The 23,288-nt window shown below is 42.6% G+C and overlaps 1 protein-coding gene across 1 annotated transcript in view; it reads left to right on the forward strand.

Moving 5' to 3' along the window:
• The window catches only part of LOC121495254, a 47,293-nt gene that overhangs the window by 11,234 nt on the left and 12,771 nt on the right, over positions 1–23,288 (forward strand). Inside the window, exons 4-7 of the mRNA XM_041762492.1 lie at positions 13,986–14,153; positions 14,922–15,347; positions 15,624–15,748; positions 22,732–22,853. Coding sequence (XP_041618426.1) covers positions 13,986–14,153; positions 14,922–15,347; positions 15,624–15,748; positions 22,732–22,853 — 841 coding nt within the window. The remainder of the gene's footprint in view (positions 1–13,985; positions 14,154–14,921; positions 15,348–15,623; positions 15,749–22,731; positions 22,854–23,288) is intronic.

The following is a 23,288-nucleotide window of genomic DNA, read 5'->3' on the forward strand; positions in this document are numbered from 1 at the left end:
CCATATATTTTGTCCTGATGACTGTGATGCACTGAGAAGTTAGTTTCTTTGGTTTCCTTCCTTCTTTCTTTCTTTCTTTCTTTCTTTCTTTCTTTCTTTCTTTCTTTCTTTCTGTCTTTCTTTAATTTTGTTTTGGTTTTTTGGTTTTCATTTGTTGTCTTGCTCATGTAGTTTGTACAATCTGGTTAGCCACCCTAAAATGATTTAAAACTTTAGAATGCCATGTGTTTCTTATTTGATAATCTTCATCAATTGTACTGCATTTAATGAATATTAAACAGTGCATATTCCATACACTATAGGGTTTAGACTGTGTTTGTATTTTATAATTTGCGTAGACTGAGCTGACTGAAATAAGATTTTTGTTCAGGTATTCAGAAGAGAATACAAGACAAATGCAAAACTGTATAGGTGTTTAAAGCTTTTCTGCTGGTAAAACAAAACAAAACAAAACTACAGCTGCTTTTTGCCATGCCTCCCTCCCCCACCCAAGAGTGATGAGTGCTGAACAAGACTGGCATATTGTAGAGATTCTGATAAGTGGTACGTAGAATGCTGATTAGATAGTATTTCTAGTCACTTAGCACTATGGACTGGAAGTTAACTCTTAATGCTAAGCTGTCTCTAGCAGTCTTCAAAAAGCATATACACTTCTGCATATAAGAGCAAAACAGATTCAAGGTCATGCTTGCTAATTTCAGATGCCACAGTGTAGCAGGGAATGAACATGTGTTCAGTCCTTTAATTCTAAAATTTCTGAAGACCAAATAGTGACTCCTTAACCTGTTTATCAGAGGATTAGGAACTGAAGTTTAAGATTCTTGGGTTCTTGTTGTGGAATTGTCCTGCAGCTTTATCAGTCCCTCTAGATTTAGATTTGAAAATTTTCAACACTGGTGGTAATGTGATCAATAAGCATGGGCATGTTCCATGTTCTTCTCTGGTTGCCTGTCTGCTCTGTCACATTCAGACACTTACCACCATAATTAAGCAGAGTCAGGTATGACCAATGCACCAAGTTTAGCATAGGTAATGCAGTCATTTGTTCTGTGCCTATCAAAACTTCACTAGAATCCTACTACAAATAACTTTTGATTTGAAACTATTGAGATCTATTAAATTTTTCGAAATCACCATGGTTAACCTACTGTAGAATAGTACAGGCTTCGTCTAGTCTGTATGTAACTGGTTCAAGTTTGATGGCTGTCTATATTCAACCGAGTATGTATATATAAATGAGAAAATACATCTCTATCCAGACCTAAATGTTAAGAGCTTTTTTTTTTCTTCCTCCTACTGTATAATTTGTAGCTCATCTTTTTTCTTTAATCCTTTCATAAGTTGTTGGAACAGTTTGAAGTTCCCAAATATTTATGTTTAGACAGATGGCTCAGAATATATATTTAACATCACTAGCTGTATATATTTTTAAAGTAAAATAAATAATGGAAAGGGACTTGATATACAAGTTTATTACTAAAATTTCAACTGTGTGAAGATCCATTTTAAGATATTACTTTGCTAATAATCAGAACATTCTTTTTTCTATTAAAGAAACAAATGGTTTGTGGTTCACAGCTTTCTTCCTGACTTGATAATCAACTTTGAAAATACAGTGAAGTTTTATTTGCATTTTTGCTTTGGTTTGTAAATGTGTAACATTTATAGTTAAGTAGGACAAAGCAGACCTTATGACTATTGTTTTAAAAAAGTTAAGCAAGTTAATATATAAATAATTCAAAGGGGGTTTTCATTTACTTTTGAAAAGAAAAATTTCTCTAAACAGATGTTGGTTCTGCAGGATTGCACCAATCAATTCTTGTAGAATAAAAATAATCTTTCAACAAACCAACTTCACTTGTCTCTGTCAGGATTTGTCTTTGTAAAGCTCCTTACAAACTTGCAGCTTGGGATACAATTTGTAGCAAGAGAGTGGTTTTTTTGTTGTTGTTTTTTTGTTTTTTAAGTAGGCTCCACGCCCAGGGTGGAACCCACTTCAGGGCTGGATCTCACAACCCTGAGGTCTAGACCTGAGCTGAAATTAAGAGTTGGACTCTTAACAACTGAGCCACCCAGGCGCCCTGAGAGAGTGATTTTTATTTGGTATTTCATTTAAACATCTCAGGGGCTGGCTAAGAAAGATAAAGAAGAGGAATACCACCTTGAAACTACCTCCTTTTTAACCTTTTTGCATTTCTTACTGAAAGGCTGGGTGAATAGGAGTTAAGCCCTCAGTTCCTAAAAAGCCCTTTGTTTTCTTAAGGAAATTAACCTTAGGTTGTTTAATACCAAGTTTCCTCAAGCTTTTTTCTTTCCCTTCATAATGTAGTCGTAGGGGACATTCTGGTTCCTGGCCAAAATTCAACAAAAGTAGCAGAGAAGTACCAGTAAATATAGGTTAATATTTATTGAATGCTTACCATGTGTCAGGTGCTGTGCTAAGTATTTTACCTGTATCCACACATTTCATCTTTGCAATAATCTTGTGAATTAAGGATATCCTCCTCATTTCATAGATAAGGAGACAGAGGCATAAATGGGTTAAGGAGCCTTCGTACACCTCAGTAATGAGCAGAGGCGGTGTGACCATAGCAGTCTGGCTCCAGAGCCTCTCCTCCAACCACTGCAGCACTGCCTTACAAGCACCAATTAAGGGTAGATCTCAGAAGGCTTAACTATCTTGATTTCAGTATAGCTCAACAGAAGTTCAGGGCTTTGGCTTTGGAGTCACAGCCAAGTTCAGATTACAGTTGTGTGACTTCACACAAATGATTTTAACAACTCTATTTCTGTTTCTTTATCACTAAGGTTATATCTACTATAATGAGAATCAAATGAGGTGTTTATGAAACACTTAGGATCAGTGCCTATCAAATATGAGCACTTAATAAATAGCTATATTTTTCTCATGGGTCGAATTCTAGTCTCTTGATCTTTAGTTTCCAAAGTTTTTACTGTAGGTTCTATTCATATGGCTCTTAAGTAATATGTAACACAAACGTGAAAGCATTCATCGATCATGTACTCAATAGTCTGCTAGAAGTTTCAAAAATGAATAAGATAGTCTTGACCACCGGGAACTTAGTTGAGGGAGACAGGATAGCTCTATGAGCAACTTATATTCTATAAGTAGTGAAGCGGAATCGACTGGGAGAGTCTTTAGACATTCTAGGATGCTAGATGTGAAAGAGAATATATGGATCAGAAGACTTACTCCCGAGAAAGGAGTTTAACATTGTCTCCTCATAGGGGAACCCGTGGTTGTCTCGCTAGGCCAGTGATTAAGTGGATTAATCTCTAATTCAGGGATATGGACTATTAGCCAGTCTCCATTGCTACATACTAAAAAAAACTGTTCTTTAACTTTGTTAATAATAAAAGTGATGTTTGATCAAACTTCTCTGTCATGGTTGTTTCCAGATTCTGGGGGAAAATACAAGGATGTTATCTGTAAACTAGCAAATGTGCTGTCTTTCAGTTCCCATTTCTCCATTTTATCCATAAGATATTAGAAGTGATCATATTACTTGCTGGAATCAAGATATATAGAAGTAACACTGGTCTGGCACAATCTGTTTTAGTGATGTTAATTACTAGTGATTACTATTCCTTTAAAAAGAAAAGGCAACACCAGAATTTGAGAATTAATGGTTCAAAGAGTAAAATTCACTCAATCCCACCATCTACCTAGATATATTTTGGTTACTTTTATAGATACTTGTATGTATTTTAAAGAACTGGTTTTATATTCCCTGAATCAAATTTTAAACATAAAATTGTGAAATTGGCATAATACAGAAGTTATTAAATATGTATAATTTAAAGAGAACATAAAGCACACGTTCATATAACCAATGCATAGGTTAAATGCGACATTGCCAGCACCATAGAAGGCTTCTGTGTGTCCTTTCTTGATCACATCCCTGAACTTCCCCACTAGACATAGCAATGTTTGGCTGGTAATAGAAATAATTTTCTTATTTTTCTTTGTATTTTTATCAGTTACGTGTAGTAGTTCTCAAACCACTTTTTTTTTTTTTTTTTAAGATTACTTATTTGAGCAGGAGTGGAGGGTCTTCCGTGGACTTCCAGAAAGTGGGTGGGGCATGCACCACCTTCTTCCCAGTTGCACCTCAGTTACAGTCACTGGTAACGAGAGATTGGAGAGATTGGAGGCCTCGAATGTATTAGCCCGGAGCCAGCAGTTCCGGGTCACTGCCCCTTTGCCAAGCCTATGTGCAATACCCCCTCAGTGCTTTAGTGCGAGAAGCCCATTCCAAGAAGCATGGGGATGTCCTCTTTAGGTTTCAGGAGTTAGGATCAAGGCCAGGAAAAAACTGGCCTGTGGCTTTTTTTTTTTTTTTTTTTAATCTTTACCATTTTACCTGTGTATATCCTTTTAGTTCCTGAGTGATTGAAACACCAATACTTTCATGACTTTTTAATTTGCACTTTATTTTTTTCCTTCCACAATTGTTCTCTGGACAGCTGCGGGTATGAGTGCTGGAGCTCCGTGAGGAGGAGCGCCCTGTCCATCCTCTATCCCCAGCCCTCCTCCCCCACTTTCCAGCGTGCTGTTCCAAGAGCTCAAGGGAGGTGGAATTCACAGGCCAGGGCACATCTTTTATTTATTTATTTATGTTGCCCAACAGAACTTGATTGTAAATAAAAAAGAAATCTGTTAACATACTTTAAAAAAAAATTAAAGATTACTAATTTGAGAGCATGAAGGGGGGCAAGGCAGAGGGAGAGAGAAACTTTAGCATATTCTGTGTTGAGTGAGGAGCCCGATGAGGGGCTCCCACCCTATGACCTTGAGATCAGGACCTGACCCGAAACCAAGAGTCAGGCACTTAACTGACTACACCACCCAGGCGCCCCTGAAACCACTTTAAAAAAAAAAACTTCCAAACCATCACAAGCTGATCCTTGTAAATACAAAATCACATGCTTGAATATTTTGGCACTATTAAATTACTATTAGCCTTTTAATTGCCTGCTTTCTAGGCATATTTCTGTTCTCTTTTTGTGCTTATCTCTTCTTCAACCAGTAACAGTTCAGTATGGCCTTGTAGACCACACTTTGAATAGTCCTGAAGTTTATGCTCCTGAAAGACAGTCTAAGAAAAGTATCAGGCAAAAGTAAACTTCAGTAAAGTTTTTTTTTTTTTTTTAAGATTTTATTTATTTGAGAGAGATGGTGAGAGAGAGAGAGTGTAAGCAGGGGGGAGTGGCAGAGGGAGGGGAGAAGCCAGCTCCCTGCTGAGCCTGACTTGGGGCTCCATCCCAGGACCCTCAGATCATGACCTGAGCCAAAGGCAGATGCTTAACCAACTGAGCCACCCAGGGTCTCTTTAATGAAGCTTAATAGAGTATTAGATCCTATTTAATAATTAGAATAGTACATGTATTTTCCTTTGACTGTTTTTTGCTGAGTCATCCCTATTGATGCTCATGGCTGTGGTGGTTTTCTCTTACTGTATATCTGTCCGTTATATGAGGACACTGCAGTATGTGTCTCTTCTGCTGTGCTAGCACCTAGACTGTTACAAAATGATGAACATTTTTTTTTAAGATTTTATTCATTTGAAAGAGTGAGCATGAGCAGGAGGGGAGGAGCAACGGGAGGAGGGAGAAGCAGGCTCCCTACTGAGCAGGGAGCCCAGCAAAGGGCTCTATCTGACCTGGGAACCCAGAGGGTCATGACGTGAGCCAAAGGCAGACATTTACCCAGCTGAGCCATCCAGATGCCCCTCAAAGAACATTCTTACATATCTCTCCTATTGCATATGTGTAGGATCTCTCGAGAATACATCCAGGAGTAGAACTGTTTGCATACGAAGTGTGTATCTTCACCTCCACCTGGTCCTAACTAATTCTTCTCAAGCAACCATAGCAATCGATGCCTTGACAGCAGCAATGGGAAGGCTCTGCATTTGGTATTCTCAGACTTGAAGATTTTGAAAAATCTCCAAGGCATAAAATAATGAAAAGGCAACACTTAAGAATTTGAGAAATAATAATGCAAAGAATACAATCCACCATAATCCCACCATTTTAATGTATTTCAGTTACTTTTTTAGAGCCATGTATATGTTGTGAAAGAATCTGGTATTTGACCTCAGTGTTGTGTAATTTGCATTTCCATGAGATTCATTTGTTTACTCGTGGCTTTGCTTACCCTTTGATTTTCTTTTATAAAGTCCCTGTTCAAATCTTTTGCTTGTTTTAAAAAATGGGATTGTTCGAGACTTTTTTGCTTAACAGGACGCCCTTATAAATTCAGGAGGCCAATCCTTTGGTTATAACTTTGAAATATTTTCTCAGTCTGTTTATCTTTCTGATCCTAATGAAATGTTTCAGTTTTTTTCTGTATTGTTGGTATTTTTATGTCTTGCTGAAGAAATTCGTCTCCATCTTGGAGTCATGATTATCTTCTTTTGTACTGTGTTCTAAAATCTGTACAGTTTTATGTTCTATAGGATAAGGTAAATAACGTGGTTATTATTATTTTTTTAATTCCTTGAAAACTCATTTTTCTCTGTTGATTTGCCGTACCAGTTCTGTCATCTATAAATGCCCATTTTACCTGAGTCTGTTTCTGGGCTCTTCATTGTTACATTGGTCCATGTCTCTGTACATCAGTAACATATTGCCTTAACTACTACAAATTTTAAAATTCTCGATGTCTGGTAAAACAAGTCTTTATACCTTTTTCTCCAAGATTTGAGCTGTCATCTATCCTTTGCATATTTGTACAACGTTTGGAATTAATACAAGTTTCTTTCTTTTTTTTTTTTTTTTTAAGATTTTATTTATTTATTTGAGAGAGACTGACTGAGAAAGAGCACAAGCCAGTGGGGAGAGGCAGAGGGAGAAGCAGACGCTTAACCAACTGCACCTCCCAGGCACCCCAGCGCAAGTTTCAACTAAACAAAATAATCCGTCACACTTCTGTATTACTGTCATGGATCTTTAGCTCATGTTCTCAACTTTCTAGTCATATATATATATATGAATACAATATATTCATATATATATATACATATATATATATATATATATATCCACCTGGATGGCTCAATAGGTTAAGTATCTGCCTTCAGCTCAGGTCATGTCATGATCTCAGTATCCTGGGATCAAGGCACACATCAGGCTCTCTGCTCAGCAGGGAACCTGTTTCTCTCTCTTTCTTTCAAATAAATAAATAAAATCTTAAAAAAAAAAAAACCTGTAGATATCCTTCTAAATGCTACTTTAGCTGTATGTTCATTTATCTATGCTCTGTGACAAGTGTCTGACCATCAATCTACCCACCTAAAAACAGCGTTCTTCTATGATGACCCAGTACCTATAAGTCTAGAGTCGACCCACGGCTTAGCTTCGGGCCCTTTTCCACACTCATCCGGTTGTTGACAAAATCCAATTCCTTGCAGCCCTCCGCCACTAGAGGCTGCCTCTCCATATAAGCAGATCATGTCTTGACTGCCGCTTCCAAGCCATCAGGAGAGACTCTGCTTGGAGTCTCTTTCAGATAGACCAGCCAGGGTTCACCTGATTAGGTCACAACCACCCATGATCTCCCTTTTGACTAAATCAACACCAGCAGAATAGGAACAGTAATTGCATCTCCAGAATCTTTTCACCTTTGCCATATCTGTTGGTAAGAAGCAAGTTAATAGGTTCTGCCCTCACGAGGGGATGGTTATGGGGATGAGGAGGGAATGCAGAGGCCACCTAGAAATTCTGCCTTTCATAAACTCCATTCCTACATGTCTAGGTATCTGTTTTAGTTACTTATTTCAAAGAATTTTCTGATTTCATCATTACTTGTAACTTGACCCACAGATATTATTTGGAAGTATAGTTCTTAATTTCCAGAGATAGCTATCTAAGATGTAATTGCAGTGTTATTGGAGAACATATTCTCTGTGTGATTTAAATTCTTTGACACTTGTTGACGATTGCCTTATGACTCCATTTACTTCCCTCTTAATTTGTATGTTGTCGGGCAGCCCGGGTGGCTCAGCGGTTTAGTGTCGCCTTTGGCCCAGGGCGTGATCCTGGAGACCCGGGATTGAGTCCCACATCAGGCTCCCTGCATGGAGCCTGCTTCTCCCTCTGCCTGTGTCTCTGCCTCTGTGTGTGTGTGTCTCATGAATAAATAAATAAAATCTTAAAAAAAAATTTATATGTTGTCATATATTCTGTATCTCTTTAAATATAAGTCATTACTATTGTATAGTCAGTATTCATTTAGGTTTCCCCATTTTTTTGCCATCTTTTTTGCTCTCTGTTCCTTGGCTGTGTCTTTGAGCTACTGTCTGGAATAATTTAGTGCAGTTCGGCTGGTGGCAGATTCACTTCAAAATTTTTTTTTTTAATGTCTATATTTTACCTTCATTCTTAACAGGAATTTTTTCTGAGCCTAAAATTCTCTTTGGGTGAAGATCTTGAAGATCTCTTCCCACTGTCTCCTGGCTTCTGTATCATTGCTATGAAGAAACCAACTATTAGTCTCTTGTTCATTGAAACTAATGGAATCTTTTTCCTCTGGCTGCTTTCTTTATATTACTTCTCTGCAGTTTTATTATGCTGTGTCTAAGTGATGATTTCATTTTATTTTTCCACTTGGGTTTTGTTTGGCATCTTGGATATGCGGACTGATACATCAGTTCTGGGAAATTCTCGACTCTAATCTTTAAATATTGCCTCTGCCCAGTATTCTCTCTCCTTGACTTCTGGGACTCCAGGTAAACACATGTTAGACCTTGTTGGTATTTTTCGTATATCTTCATTTTTCTAGATATTCTGTATTTATTTTCTCTGCATCATCCTAGACGGTTTCTTCTTAGGTAGCTTACAAATTGTGAAGTCACTTTTCAGCTTCTTTTAATCTGCCACTAGACTCATTCATTGAGAGTTCATAATTTCCATTTTTATATTTCTTAATTTTGTTTGATTAGGTTTCTTTCTTTCTTATCTGCTCTGTTACATTAATGGCATCCAGTTCCTTTGCTGCATGTTTGAGGATTTTATTTCTATGCATTATCCTTTGTGTCTGATAATTCCAATATCTACAGCCTGCTGTGGTTGTTTCTGCTGTTGTTCATGTTGCTTGTAATTAATGCTGTCTTGGCATTATCTTTGTTTGAAAAACCTGGAAAAAATACAGAAATAATTTAAGATCTGGGATAGCTTTATCTTCCTTGAGAGGTTTTTGTTTGTGCCAAATGCCTGAGGTCATTAGCAGTGTGGAACTTCAGCTTTAGATGTTCTGTGCCTCCCCAGATGATCCATTGCACTGCACTATGTACCCCCACTCCACATTACAGCCCTCAGGCTCCAGTCTTTTGGTGGATACCAAACTCAACTGTTGCCTTTCCAAGTCTAATTATTGATGAAACTACAACTCTGCCTCTCCACTAATTCCTCTAGACTGGCAATCCATAGTAGGGTGAAGTAACTCTGGGAGTATTCCCTGAACTCTAACCCTCTTTCTTAATTTGACCTGGTACATCCTATCTTTTATGTCTTCAAGGAGATGCTTATTGTGTTTCCTTCATCTCCAGTGAGAATACTAATCCAAATGACCTCTTTTTCATCACCACCTCCTAAAATCCAAGATTACACCTGGTCATGAATCAAATGTGCAACACCTGTACTTGGATTCTCCACCTCAACGTTAGGTGACTCAAGGAGTTCCAGGTGACCCCCTAATGACACATACCCTTTTATCAATGAGTGACTCATTTACTCATTCAAGAACTATTTATTCAGTGCCAAGTATGTTCTATGCTTTTTCCCTAGAAATAGGGATTCACAGATAAACAAGAGCTTACTGTTTTCTTCCAGGAGACAGACAAATCAGTTTTCATATGAGAGGTTTTTGACCTGGGGTAATTTACCCTTCAAATGACTGACAAGATTTTACATACACCTCAGTCTTCTGGAGAGTTTGTGGTTTACATCACATTCTGGAAGGAGTCCGTGACTCAAGTAGATTTAAAAAAATCACTGCTCTATGTGATATTAGAGTAATTTTAGCTTTCTCATATAATAAAAAGATTTAAATTCTACGCCCAATTTGTTATTTATCTTGCATTGTGGGAATTGGAGGGCTGAGTGTTGATTAGCTTTACATGAAACTTCTACCATTCAATAGATGTTTGACTAAATGTCTACTGTGTGCTAGGCAATGGGGGTCCTGACATAAATATGATCATTTCTATCCTCAAGGCATCTGGGCACAGACTCTAAAAGTTATCTTACCTGAAAGTAGTAGTTCTCAAACACTTATGATTTAAGAATCAACTATTCTACTTGTAAAATACTGATTTTCCGCAGGTTCCTTCCTGAGGAAAGTCCCTGAGACTTTGATACAGTAGTTCTAGAATGAATCATAGAAATCTCCCCAAGGATTCTGATGAAGTGTTGTTATACTACATTCTGAGAATAGTAAACTCTTTTGTAATACTATGTGCCTACTGTTCTTTTTTTTTTTTTAAGATTTTATTTATTTATTCATGAGAGACACAGAGAGAGGCAGAGACACAGGCAGAGGGGGAAGCAGGCTTCCTGTGGAGAGCCCAGTGTGGGACTTGATCCCAGAACCCCGGGATCAAGACCTGAGTCAAAGGCATTCAACCACTGAGCCACCCAGGTGCCGTGTGCCTGCTGTTCTATGTTCTACATTCATGCTATATAATTTATTTTCTCCTCTGAACAGTGCTTGACCCCCATTGTACCAATTAAGAAACCGAAACACAGAACAGTTAAGTTGGTTTGCAGATAGTCACAGTATTAGCGCTAGAACCAGGGTTTGTAGGTGCAGGTATCTACAGGGACAGGCTTGTGTCTCCTTGTGTATATCCTCTCAGTCATGCAGAGATATGTGAAGAGCTTATCCTGACCCTCAGTGGCTCTCATTTCCAGGATCTGTTAAATGTCTGGCTAGTCCACTGGTCTACTGCTCACTTTAAATGAGACCATGACTCCATGTTGACAGATATTTATTTATTCCTCCCAACTTTGCAATTTTTATTACCAGCACCATTAGGAATGGAATTTTGTTTTGCTGTCCATGGCAAGTCAAGTTAGCTCTCTCCAGCATTGGAGCTCCTGGCTTTCAGTGTCAGCCTCAGTCTGGTAGCAATGTGGCACCAATGGGGAGTCTGCAGGGGTTGATCAAAATACCTAGGCTCCCACTATTCCTGCCCAAAATTCTCAGGATTTATTTTATAAAATGAATAAGTGATCCTCAATTTGTTGTTTGCCTTTGGTCAGTTTCCAGAGTCCTCAGATGATTGTTTTGACCATTTTTTTCCGGTTTACTTTTTTTTTTTTTGATGGTGCAGGCAGTGGGGTGGTGAGATTTGACATCTTCACTCCATCATGACTAAAATCCTACCTATCCATTTTGTCAGGTCTGGGATTTGATTTTACCGCGTTTACCATCTAATAAATTAGCCTGTTACTGTTTCATGGATGCTGGCAGAAAACAAGACTCCCAGAACAGAAACAAAGGACTTGGTTATCCATGGCACAGCAAAGAGCACTACTGTCAGTGTATTTGCAGTGGTTCTTGTTCACAAGTCCTGTGGGGGTGACATGAAAAGGTGTAGGTGGATGCTCCACATGCACTGTGTGGGTGTCATATCTGAGGAACACAGAGCTTGAGGAACCCACCACTTGAGGAACCCACCACTTTTATAGCAAGCAGTAAGCAAACCTGTTCTTTGTCCTGGAGGTAGGCATCACCTCATATCACAAGATTGCTCACTATATAAACAGCAGCCTGGGGGCAGCGCCAGTGGCTCAGCCGTTTAGCTATGCCTTCCGCCCAGGGTGTGATCCTGGAGATCCGGGATTAAGTCCCACTGGGTTCCCAGCATGGATCCTGCTTCTTCCTCTGCCTGTGTCTCTGCCTCTGTCTCAATCTGTGTCATGAATAAGTAAATAAAATCTTTAAAAACAACAAAAACAAAACAGCAGCCTGGGAAATGGTTCAGGTAAAGAGCAGTCAGGCTCTTGCATTCTTGATGTACTCAGCAAGACGTGGAGGAACATAAGAGACACATGACAGCTATCTCTCCCAGCTCATTTTACCTGGTTGATTGAAATAAAATTTTTAATGTCTTTCATTATTTAAATTTCTTATGATCTTTAGCAATATTTCCTTTTTCCTTCTAGTATTATTTGTGCCTTTCTGCTCTTTTTTCCTGAGTACTTTTTACCAGTAGCTTATTGATTTTATTAGTCTTTTCAAAGAACCATCTTTTGCTCTTGTTGATCCTCAGGTACTTTTATCTGCTTCTTTGATTTCTGGTCTTATTTTCATTATTTCCATTTTTTTTCTTTATTTGGATTTCATTTCCTGTCCCCCCCCCAACTTCTTGATATAGATGTTTAGATAGTTGATTCTCTGTTTGTTTTTCTAATATGTACTTTTAAGACTAGAAATTCCCCTTTAGTTTTATTTTTTAGTTATGTCCCACATGGTTTGATATATAGTATTTTTAGTAACATCCAGACCAAAATATTTTATGATTTTTTTGACGCATCAGTTATTTTGAAATGTTTAATTTTAAACATAGGGGTTTTTCTAGTTTTGTTTTTCACACTAATACCTAGGTGGTCAGAGAACATAATTCTGTATTTCACTCTTTTTTGTTTTGATTTTTCTTTGTTGAGATGTGCCCTATGGCCAGAAATATGGTCTAATTTTGTTAATGTCTGATTTTGTTAATGTTCCCTGTGTATTTGAATATGTGTTCTGAAATTGTATTGGATGCTATAATTTAAATGTAGGTCTGGGATCCCTGGGTGGCGCAGCGGTTTGGCGCCTGCCTTTGGCCCAGGGCGCGATCCTGGAGAGCTGGGATCGAATCCCACGTCGGGCTCCCGGTGCATGGAGCCTGCTTCTCCCTCTGCCTGTGTCTCTGCCTCTCTCGATCTCTCTCTCTGTGGCTATCATAAATAAATAAAATTTTAAAAAAATAAAATAAATGTAGGTCAATCAGGTCAAGTTCATTAATCATGTTCAAGTCATTTCTACCTTCACTGAGTTATGTGTGCATGTGCTGAGCATATGTTAGATATCCAGAGAAATGGTAGAGTAAGCTAAAGAAGTCAGAGGTTCAAGACCTTGAAAACAGCAGCATTTAATGCCAAGCATTTCAACGGTGTGAAGCCACAGGAAAAACATTTTTATGTCACAGAAACCATCTCTTCTCTCATTTAATTAGCACTCTCCCCACTTTGCTTATTTCATTCATTCATCATTACCAATGAATGGATCTTAAGTTGCTTTACTTGTTCTCATGTCTGTCTTGGACTAGACTGCAAAATCTCCATGAGGACTGGAACCACATGTGTTTTCTTGACACTATATCCCTCCTGCTGAGCACACAGATGATACCAAATATTTGTGGCATAAATGATCGGTGCATTTTCCTGAAATGTATACTTGATAATTTGGGAAGAAAATTAAAGTACTTAAACTCATAACCAATTTAACATATTTTCTTCGCACACCACGTGAATATGAAGAACAATGCAAAATTTGGATCAATTTATTTTTTTTTTTTAAGATTTTATTTATTCATGATAGACTTAGAGGGAGAAAGAGGCAGAGACACAGGCAGAGGGAGAAGCAGGCTCCGTGCAGGGAGCCCGACGCGGGACTCGATCCCGGGACTCCAGGATCGCGCCCTGGGCCAAAGGCAGGCTGAGCCACCCAGGGATCCCCCCCCCCCTTTTTTTTAAGATTTTATTTTATTCATGAGAGGCACAGAGAGAGAGACACACAGGCAGAGGGAGAAGCAGGCTCCTTCCAGGGAGCCCGACCTGGGACCCATCCCGCGTCTCCAGGATCAGGCCCTGAGCTGAAGGCGGCGCTAAACCGCTGCGCCACCGGGGCTGCCCTTCATAAGGCTTTTTATACTTTTTACTTGATTGCCTTTTTGCTCTTCCTTTTTATTCAGCGGAACTCCAGTCTTCTTGGTTGGGCAGAAGGAGCCCTAGAGAGGAAACTGTCGGCGTGGCTTTCTCGCAGGGTTTGATGCGCTGCGCATCCCTGCCCAGGGACGTGGCCGCCGGCCTCAGAGAAGGGCCCCAGCGGGAACAAGCCAGGGGGAGCGGCAGGACCCCGGGTTTGGCCAAGCCCGGGGCTTCTTCATTCAGGGTTTAGGGGCTCCAGTCGGGGACGGAGAAGCCGCGGCTGCAGCCCTCACCCCAGCACCCAAGTCTGTACCGAGCAAACACTGGCGGCGACCCCATCCACCGCCTCCAACCCAGGCGTCCGGGGACAGTGAAAGGCGGCGGCGGCGGCGGCGGCGGCGGCGGCGGCGGCGGCGGCGGCAGCGCAGGGAGCGTGCCTCTGCCTCGGTGACAGTCCCCCTGCGCCACTGCCGGTCGTCTGCCCCTTCCGGGCCTCCCTCCCTTCTGCGCAGAGGCCTCGGAGGGTTCCTGGGGCCAGCGGCCGCCAGACAATCCCAGCGCCTAACCGCAGAGGTCTGCGCGCGCGGGAGCGGTGGGCGTGGGCACGCGAGGGGCGGGGCCTGAGCTCCAGGCCGGGGCCCTCCTCCCGGCGGCCCGCGGGCGGTGGGCGTGGGCACGTGGTGGGCGGGGCCTGAGCTCCGGGCCGGGGCCCTCCTCCCGGCGGCCCGCGGGCTGTGGGCGTGGGCACGCGAGGGGCGGGGCCTGAGCTCCGGGCCGGGGCCCTCCTCCCGGCGGCCCGCGGGCGGTGGGCGTGGGCACGTGGTGGGCGGGGCCTGAGCTCCGGGCCGGGGCCCTCCTCCCGGCGGCCCGCGGGCGGTGGGCGTGGGCACGTGGTGGGCGGGGCCTGAGCTCCGGGCCGGGGCCCTCCTCCCGGCGGCCCGCGGGCGGTGGGCGTGGGCACGTGGTGGGCGGGGCCTGAGCTCCGGGCCGGGGCCCTCCTCCCGGCGGCCCGCGGGCGGTGGGCGTGGGCACGCGAGGGGCGGGGCCTGAGCTCCGGGCCGGGGCCCTCCTCCCGGCGGCCCGCGGGCGGTGGGCGTGGGCACGCGAGGGGCGGGGCCGCGGCGCCCGGCACAGTCTCCGGGAAGGCGCGGCCCGCGAGGTGTCCCGAGGGGAGAGGAAGACGCGGGAGCCGGGGGGCTGGGCGCGGGCCTGGGCGCGGGCCTCCGCGGTGCAGGCGGGTAAGCGGGCCCCCGGGCGGGCGCGGCGGCGGGGCGGCGGGGCTTGCGGCGGGCGTGAGGCCGGCGGACCCTCTCCGTCTTCTGGGGGAGTCCGGGCAGCCTTCTGCTTTGCTCGTAGGTTTCCCTTTGACCAGAAAACCTGTTTCTGGGGAAAAACCACCTCCGAACGTAAGCAAGTGGCCGAGAGGTTCTGCGTGAGGCGTCTGCGGGACCCTGGGAGCCAGTGCTGAAACTTTCGGTTTTGGTTTTTGTCTTTGGCATCTTGGCCAAAAGCTCATTTGGTTAAAAGCAAATTTGGGGCCGGCCGCTGTGAGCTGGGTTTTAGGCAGTCAACTAAAAAAATAAAAAATAATCTTTAAAGATGTGGTACATTTTAAGACTTGCAATAGTGTGTCGATTATAAGCGGCGTTCAGGAACTCCGTATTCTGTCTCCTTTATCTCAGAAAAAGCAGATGAAAACTACGTCATCTCCTTCCGAAGCGCAGTAAATGTCACCTGTCCACCCCTGTGGATCTGGGAATACAAACTGTGTCTAGGCCGCGGGGTCATTGGCACCTTGTCTGTTGTCGTTCGCTCCTCCCGGTGTTCGTGTTTATTGAACTGATACCTGCTAATACATCTCTTGTCTTTAACACCCCCGGACCAGACAGCCCCTTCTAGGTCCCACCCATTTCTTTGCTCACTTCTGTTTAAGAACAAAACAAAAATCAGGTCTTTAAATGAAAGCCTTGCTTCCAAGTTTGTAGTTCCCGCCTTCCCCCCATCCTCCATCCTCTGTCTCAGGCTGTCTTCATCCCCCCCAAGGCCCTTGTGGAAGTCTGGGGTCAGGGCAGGTTTTCTTCTAACAGGCCACAGATGGCTGCTCCCTGATCTTCCACATTTTTTTCTTCTGTTGGCTTCCAGGCCACCACATTCTCCCTCATTTCCTTCCATCTCCCTGGCTCCTCCTTCTGTGTCTCCAGGTTTCTGTTTCTTTTCTCAGCCGCTGAATGTTGGAGTGCCACAGCGCGCCGTTCTTGGACATACTGTCTTTCCAGCCGGACTCTCTCCCAAGGCAGTTTCCATCCCAAGCCCCGTTCCATGGCTGTAAATATGACATCTCTAAGCTGGTGACTTCCAAATGTTTAGCTTTACTTCTGTCCTGAGTTCCAGATGCACGTTTCCAGCTGTTTGCTCAGCATCTCCACTTAAAGGTCTGATGGGCATTTCAGTTTAGTATGTCCAGTGATACCACACCCACCCGGTCCTCCCTTCTGCTTTTCCCTCACTGACCTTATCTTCTCACAGTAGAGGTTACCAGCATTGGCATCATTTTAGCTCAGACTGGACATCCAAGCATCCAGCCAATTCTGTTAACTCTTGAAACTCCTTTCAATCCTTGAAAAGATCTCTCAAATCTGACCACATCTCAACCCCTCTCTAACAACTCTGGTTCCCTCTTACCTAGATGACTGTAAGTCTCTGATTAGGCCTTCCTGCTTCTGTCCTTGTTCCTCTGTGCTCTCTCTCCAAACAGCAGTGACTTTTTTTTTTTTTTTTAAGAAATATAATCAGAACTTTCACTTCCTTTCGAAACTTTCTGACAGCTTCTCATCAGAATCATAAAATCCAAACTCTTAGGATGGCTTCAAAGCCCTTTGTGATCTAACCTCCAAGAACTTCTCTGATCTCTCTCACCTTCCCCCTTGCTTACTCCACTAGCACCATTGATCCCTGCTGTTCTTCTTCTCCTTCTCCTCCTCCTCCTTCTTTTTTTTTTTTTTTTTTTTTTTTGCCTGCAGTGGGCCTAGGCTGGACTATCACAGGCTTACACTTTCACTGTCCTCACTTCCGTATTGAAATACCATCTCAGGGGTTCCTGCCTTTTTTGAGGTTTTAACAGCCCCTCGCTACTACTGCCCTTTAGTGCAGGTTGCTGTTAGGTCTGAATATTATTCTCTAGTATTCCACAAAGCCTATGGCACCTGTAAATCATTGTTGGTGTCTAGGGTTCTCCAATATTAAAAATGCGCAACCGTCTTTGTCTTGAGCCTCATTTTGATAAGACATATAGTTTGCTTTTACATTCAGCATTTTGATAAAATATTCTTCCTGATTTGGAGAAGATTTGCCCTTTAAATATAGAAAATGAAAGAAAAACAGTCATTTTACCCAAAAGAGTGTGCAGTACATTTTTTTCCTTTTTTTTTTTTTTTTCAATTCCATTGTTTCATTAGGAAACGATAGTCTCTCATTTGGAGATTGTTTCTGAATGGCACCAAGAATATGTAGTTTTAATGGGAAGAAGAATGAAGGCGCTTGTTCAGGGAATGTTATTCAAGTTTGAGTTGTGTGGTGACTAAGTTGCTAGCAGAATAGCAAGATTTTATAGCAAAATTCAGTTCTCTTTTTAAAGTATGCAAGGATTAAAGTGAAAAACAATATTTTTGTGAAAGGCTTTTGAGGGATAACAGACTGTTTATAATGCTGCTTTTTCACTTTTTTCTCAAGGAACTCATTCTTTGATGCTATTAGTAGCATGTGTACTACCTTCCCTTCTTTTAAAAGAGAAGAAAAAGAATTTCTCATTTCAGAATTGAGATTTCAGGTGCTTGAATAAATATGTATGATAGAAAATCAAATAAGCATTTAAAATGAGGGCATTTGAAATAAATTGGAAATAAGAGCAGGTCAGTTAAGGAGAAGCCAGGAGTGAAGTTAAGATCAGGACACCTGCCACAGGCCGCTGTATGGTGAGCCCACTCATTCACCGGGAGCTTCCCAGCAGTGGAGTAAGGAGGCTCCACGGATGAAAATCCGGGTGCCTGTGAAGATCCGTTTGTGTATTTTTGTTCCTATACCTCACAGAAGTCAAAGTTTTTGTGTTTGTTTCTTTCGTTATCTAAATGACCATACATTTACTTGCTTTGAGGACCTGTCTTAGGTACTAGGGAGGTACATATTCTGCCTTCTAGTGCTTTACAATAAACTAGAAAGTTGGAGGAACCCTGTTTGCATTTAGAATTAGCAAACCTGGACGCTTGGGAAGGTTGTATATAGATTAAAACTCAGGAGATCAAACAGTTAATCATGGAGTTGGGCTAAAGCCATCTGGGATGACGGCACATGAGGAATATACTGTCTGGGCATCAAGTTAACATGAATTCTATTTAAAATAAAAAAACCTGGAAAACTTCTTTTTTTTTTTACTTAGTAAAAAACTTTTTTTTCCAGGTTGCAGTATCATCATAGAAGAGGAAGATATATATAGAGAGATGCATTTAGCTACATGTATATTCACACATTCCCTGGACACAGATAACCAGTATTACCTTTTTGGTATACTTCTTCCCAATCTATTTTCTTTACAGCCAGTTTTACAAAGCTGAGATCATACTGTCTATGAGACCAGACTGTGCAGTCTACTTTTGTTCACTTATCACGGAAACATTTTCCCTGGTTCTCAAAGTATTTCTAAGAAACATTTTTAATGATTTAATAGGATCCACTTGTATGAACACTGTGGCATAGTTTATGTTGTCTTTCCCTAGGGTTTGGACATTTTGATTGTTCACCTCCAATAGAATTTTGGCTAGCCTATGATACTACATACATGTTCTCTAATAAATAGTCCTGGGCGCCTGGGTGGCTTAGTTGGTTAAATATGTGCCTTTGGCCCAGGGTCCTGAGATCGAGCCCCACATTGGTCTCCCTGCTCAGCGGGTAGCCTGCTTCTCCCTCTGCCTGCTGCTCCCCCTGCTTCTTGTTCTCTCACTCTCTCTCTCTCTCTAACAAATATTTTAAAATATATATATAGTCTTATACTTCAGACTTCAGAATTGCAATAATATGTTCCCATAGATCCCGTGACAGGAAAGAGCTAAGCAAGCTTAAGGAACTGAAAAAAGAAAAAGGCCATGTGTAGGTTGCTGGAGGAGCAAGGGAAGAAAGACATGAAATGAGGTTGGAGCTGAAGCTTCTCATTTGCCATATTAAGAAATTTTGTGGGCAGTAACTAGACTTTCAGGGGTGATCACTTTGAAGTGAATTATAATGCAGTATACCTGATACTGGAGGTATCATAGCACTAATCACAACTACAATTGTGATAATTAAAACTTTTTTTTTTATTCTAGCAGTAAATGGGAGTAATGTGACCAGATGGTTGTATTCATAAAGATCATTGTTGCTGCTGGACTGAGGAAGGGTCAGACTGACCGGGAGAACACATACCAAGGCTAAGTGGGAAGCAGTGTAGTAGAAAGATGTTGATCCAGAGCGAAAGTGTGGTGGAGAGGGAAAGTAGAAGAACTTGAAATGTATTTTGGAAGTTGAACAGACAGGACGTGGGGATAGCTCAGAAGTGAAAGTGTAGGAGAGGAAGGGGAAGGTGTCAGGGATGCCTCCATTTCCTGGCTGTGGTCACTGGGCAAGTGATGGTGCCTCTGACCATAATGAAGTCTGGGTATGGGTAGATGAGGTAGGAGGTACTTCCCAGGCCAGCAAAAAAATCAGAATGCTAGGTGATACATAGTCTAAGAAATGCGAACGGGGTATTCTGGGCATCCAAAAAAGCAATAATTAACCTGGAGGAAAAAGGAGATGCTTTCTGCCAAATATGCTGCTTGGGCTGTGTCTTAACACGAATGTACCACATTTATATTCACGTCTTTTTTTTTTTTTTTTTAAGCAACATAATGGTTCAGTTAAAAAATCCAACAAAGAATGTTTGGATTGGCCAGATCCTATTCTGATTAAATCAGTAATTTATGTGATAGTGATGATGATGATGAAGACCTCTCGGTTCAGTTGTCTCTCTAAACATAAAAGATTGTGTTAGTCTTATATTTGGAACACTGTCTCATTTATTCGGAAGGTATTTTTGACTGCTGTCCATGCTCTAGACCCTGGAAATAACAGTGGTGTATAGGACAGATCTGGTTGTCATTCTGGTGGAGTTTACATTCTAGTGGGAAAAAGAAACTAAGCAGATAATCATACACATCGTTAATTGTAGTTGTGATTAGTGCTATGACACAAAGGTACAGGGTGTGAGGCTCCCATAACCCTGACCTTTGTAATACAAACCCTGGTACCTAAAATGAAAAAAATGCAGGCACTGGTTTACTTTGACTGTAAATAGTTATCAGTGGGTGGTTAATATTCTAAGAAATGTGAACAAGGGGATTTGACCGTTAATCCTTTTACTTATGTCGGCCTTTGCCATCCTTATGGGTTCTGCGCAACCCCTAATGAAGAAAATAAATACATGACAGCTGATTGTCAGTAATGTTATCTCAGTGTAAGATCAAGTGGCCTCAAATTCTACTTATTGTATCCCTGAAATTATTGAATACCCTAGTGAGATTCAAAAATATTTCCCATGTAAAGAAGTCAAAGAAAAGTCCACGTGTTCCTCTTCCAGCTGGCATAGGTCTGTTCTTTTGCATCCTGGCAACCTGATGGAGCTTGACACTCCCGTGCTATATGTAGTTGAGGGAATTTGCTGTAGTTCAGCTAACTCATCCTGGAAAGAGCCAGACAGTAAATATCGTAGGCTCTTATGGGCCATACAGTTTCTGTTGGAACTACTTACTTCTGCTTCTCTAGCATGAGATTAGCCATAGACAACACATCAGTGAATATGCATGGCTTTCTTCCAATATAACTTTATTTACAAAAACAGGTGGCAGGTCCTGTTTTGCTGCAGATCTCTCCTGTAGTGCCTTGTGAATTTGGATGCTGTATCTGTTGCAGTTAAGTTGAATAGAACAGAATCTGCTCTGGCTAGTTGAAGCAGAAGGATATGCATTCAAGGATATTACAGGATTTACAGTATCGTTAGAGAGTTGAAGAGCTAGACTCTAGGTTGAGTTTCTAGGAATACCTACCAGCACCACGTAGCAGAATTGGTCTAGTGGAGCTGGGCTTCTGCCATGAAAGCTCCTGCCAAATCAGCAAGCTGCCAGCTCCTGAGTCACACCATCTCTGCTGGAGCAGAGCCTCACGCTCTGCTTCTCTCCGTAGTTGACTCCGACGTGTAAGTACATCTGATTGGCCGAACTTAAATTATACCTGGAGTCTGACCTTCAAGGGAGCTGAGGAAATTCAGCACTTGTTGCTACAGGACATATAGGAAGGTCCACTAATGGGAAGGTGGAGTGAATTTTGGATGAGCAAATCTGCAATCTAGTATAAGAGGACGCCGTCTCCCAGTGGACGGCATCTACCCCTCGTAGAAACAGAAGGGTGCTCGCACTCTCCCCCGAAGTCCTGTAGGTCACGACATCATCTGCAGTGTCCATCACAGATGTTATCCTGGGACTTCGCATACTTGGGAATTAGGTGGCCTCTCCCTTTTCCTAGAGAAGTGGAGAATAGGAGAGACCAAGCTGCCCAGCGATCAGGAGCCTAACAGCTCAGCTCTAAGAAGCTCATGCCCATGTTTGCCATCCTCTCTCTACTAGGAGATTCCCTCCATTTCTGAGCATGCCAAGTTTCTCTTTTTATGATCTCTCCCGCTGCCCCTGCGTTCTGTTGTAGCTACTGGCCTCCTCTCTCCTCCTCAGTTAGGCTTTCCCCTTTCCTATGCCTCCCAACCTGCTGGAGACACTTGAAGACACCCCAGTCTACTTTGGTGATGCCACCATTCCTCTGTATTTGCTCCGTGGACCTGGAGGTGCTAATGAGCCCTGCCTGAGGCACTCTTCTCACGCTCCCAGGACCATTCTGGGTCTGATTTTCCTGCTGCTCCATTGCCACTCTTCCCTGTCCCGGATGGTGCCTCTCCCTCCAGATGCCCCTCTGACATCACTTCTGTCTTCAGCTCTCTGCTCTTCTCCTCTCTGTGTTATTCTCAGGTGCTCAAGATTTGATCTCCTGAGCCCCTGACCTGCATGTGTGAGTGCTTCCTGGACAGCTTCTCTTCTAGGTCATGGGACAAGCTCCCGGTTGCAAACTAGATGAATAGGTCACACACACCTCCACTCCCATCCTGTTCACATCAGCGAACAGCAGTGCCACCCACCAGGGTACAGCAGGCACTGGCTTGGGAGGCATACCTGATTCTTCTCTGTGAGTCCCCATGACTCCCTTTGGATATATCTTTGGGTCCTCCTGTCACTTCTTTGGCACAGGGCTCTACTCCCTCCCCTGGGTTACTGCAAAGTGCCTCTCAGCTGGTGGTTCTCCCAGACCAGAGCCTGACACACCCTAGCCTGCCCTCCTGACCTGCAGCTATTTTAACCTGTCCTGAACAAGTTAGATCGTGTCTCCTAATTACCACCATCCAGGAGCTCTCTGTCCACCTGGCCCAATCACATTCAAAGCCCTCAACACAATATGTCAGGCCCCTCACCTGCTAATCCTGTTTATCTCCATCTGTATGTCTTACTGGTACCCTTGCCCCTCCCGCCCCCACATACGTGCACTGGAGCCTTATAAGCAGCTAAGTGAACCTACCTTGATGTACTTTACTCTGTGGCGCCTTGGTGTTTTTGCAAATGCTGCTCCCGTTGCTGGGAAGGCATCCACCTCCCTTGGCCTTAATCATGCAAGTGTCCTCTGCTGCAGGTGTACCCCGAGTGCCTCTGTAGCGCCCATTGTCCTGGATGGAGTGCCAGTGCAGTAATTGTCTACGTACTGTCTGCTCATTCTGGCTTCACATCCCTAAAACCCAGAGGTCTTGGTGCAGAGTAAGTTTTCCAAAACAGAATCATTACCACGAAGCTTACTAGTTGAACAAGAAACCATTGCTCTTACTCATATTCACCACAAGGTGGTGCTGTTCAAATAGGAAATGTGTCCCTTTTCAGAGGCAGCAAGCTCTTTCCGCGGGTAAAATCACAGACTGAAAATCATACATGTTAAATGATTACTGATCGTTATTTCACTTACTGCTCTTTGGGAGCCTCTTCCCAAGTGGCCAACATGTTTTAAAAATGCAAGTATGAACTCCTAAGTCGAAAGCAGCACACTTCTAAGGAAGGTTGTAGTAGGGTTCTCTATAGAGAAGGAGGACCAATAGGATGTATGTAGAGAGTGCAGGGAGGGGACCTTTATTTTAAGGAATTGACTCCAGTGACTGCAGGGCCTCGAGTCTGAAGTCTGCAGGGCTGGAAACCCAACTT

This window comes from Vulpes lagopus, chromosome 7 (genome assembly GCF_018345385.1).
Source record: "Vulpes lagopus strain Blue_001 chromosome 7, ASM1834538v1, whole genome shotgun sequence".
Lineage (NCBI taxonomy): Eukaryota > Metazoa > Chordata > Mammalia > Carnivora > Canidae > Vulpes > Vulpes lagopus.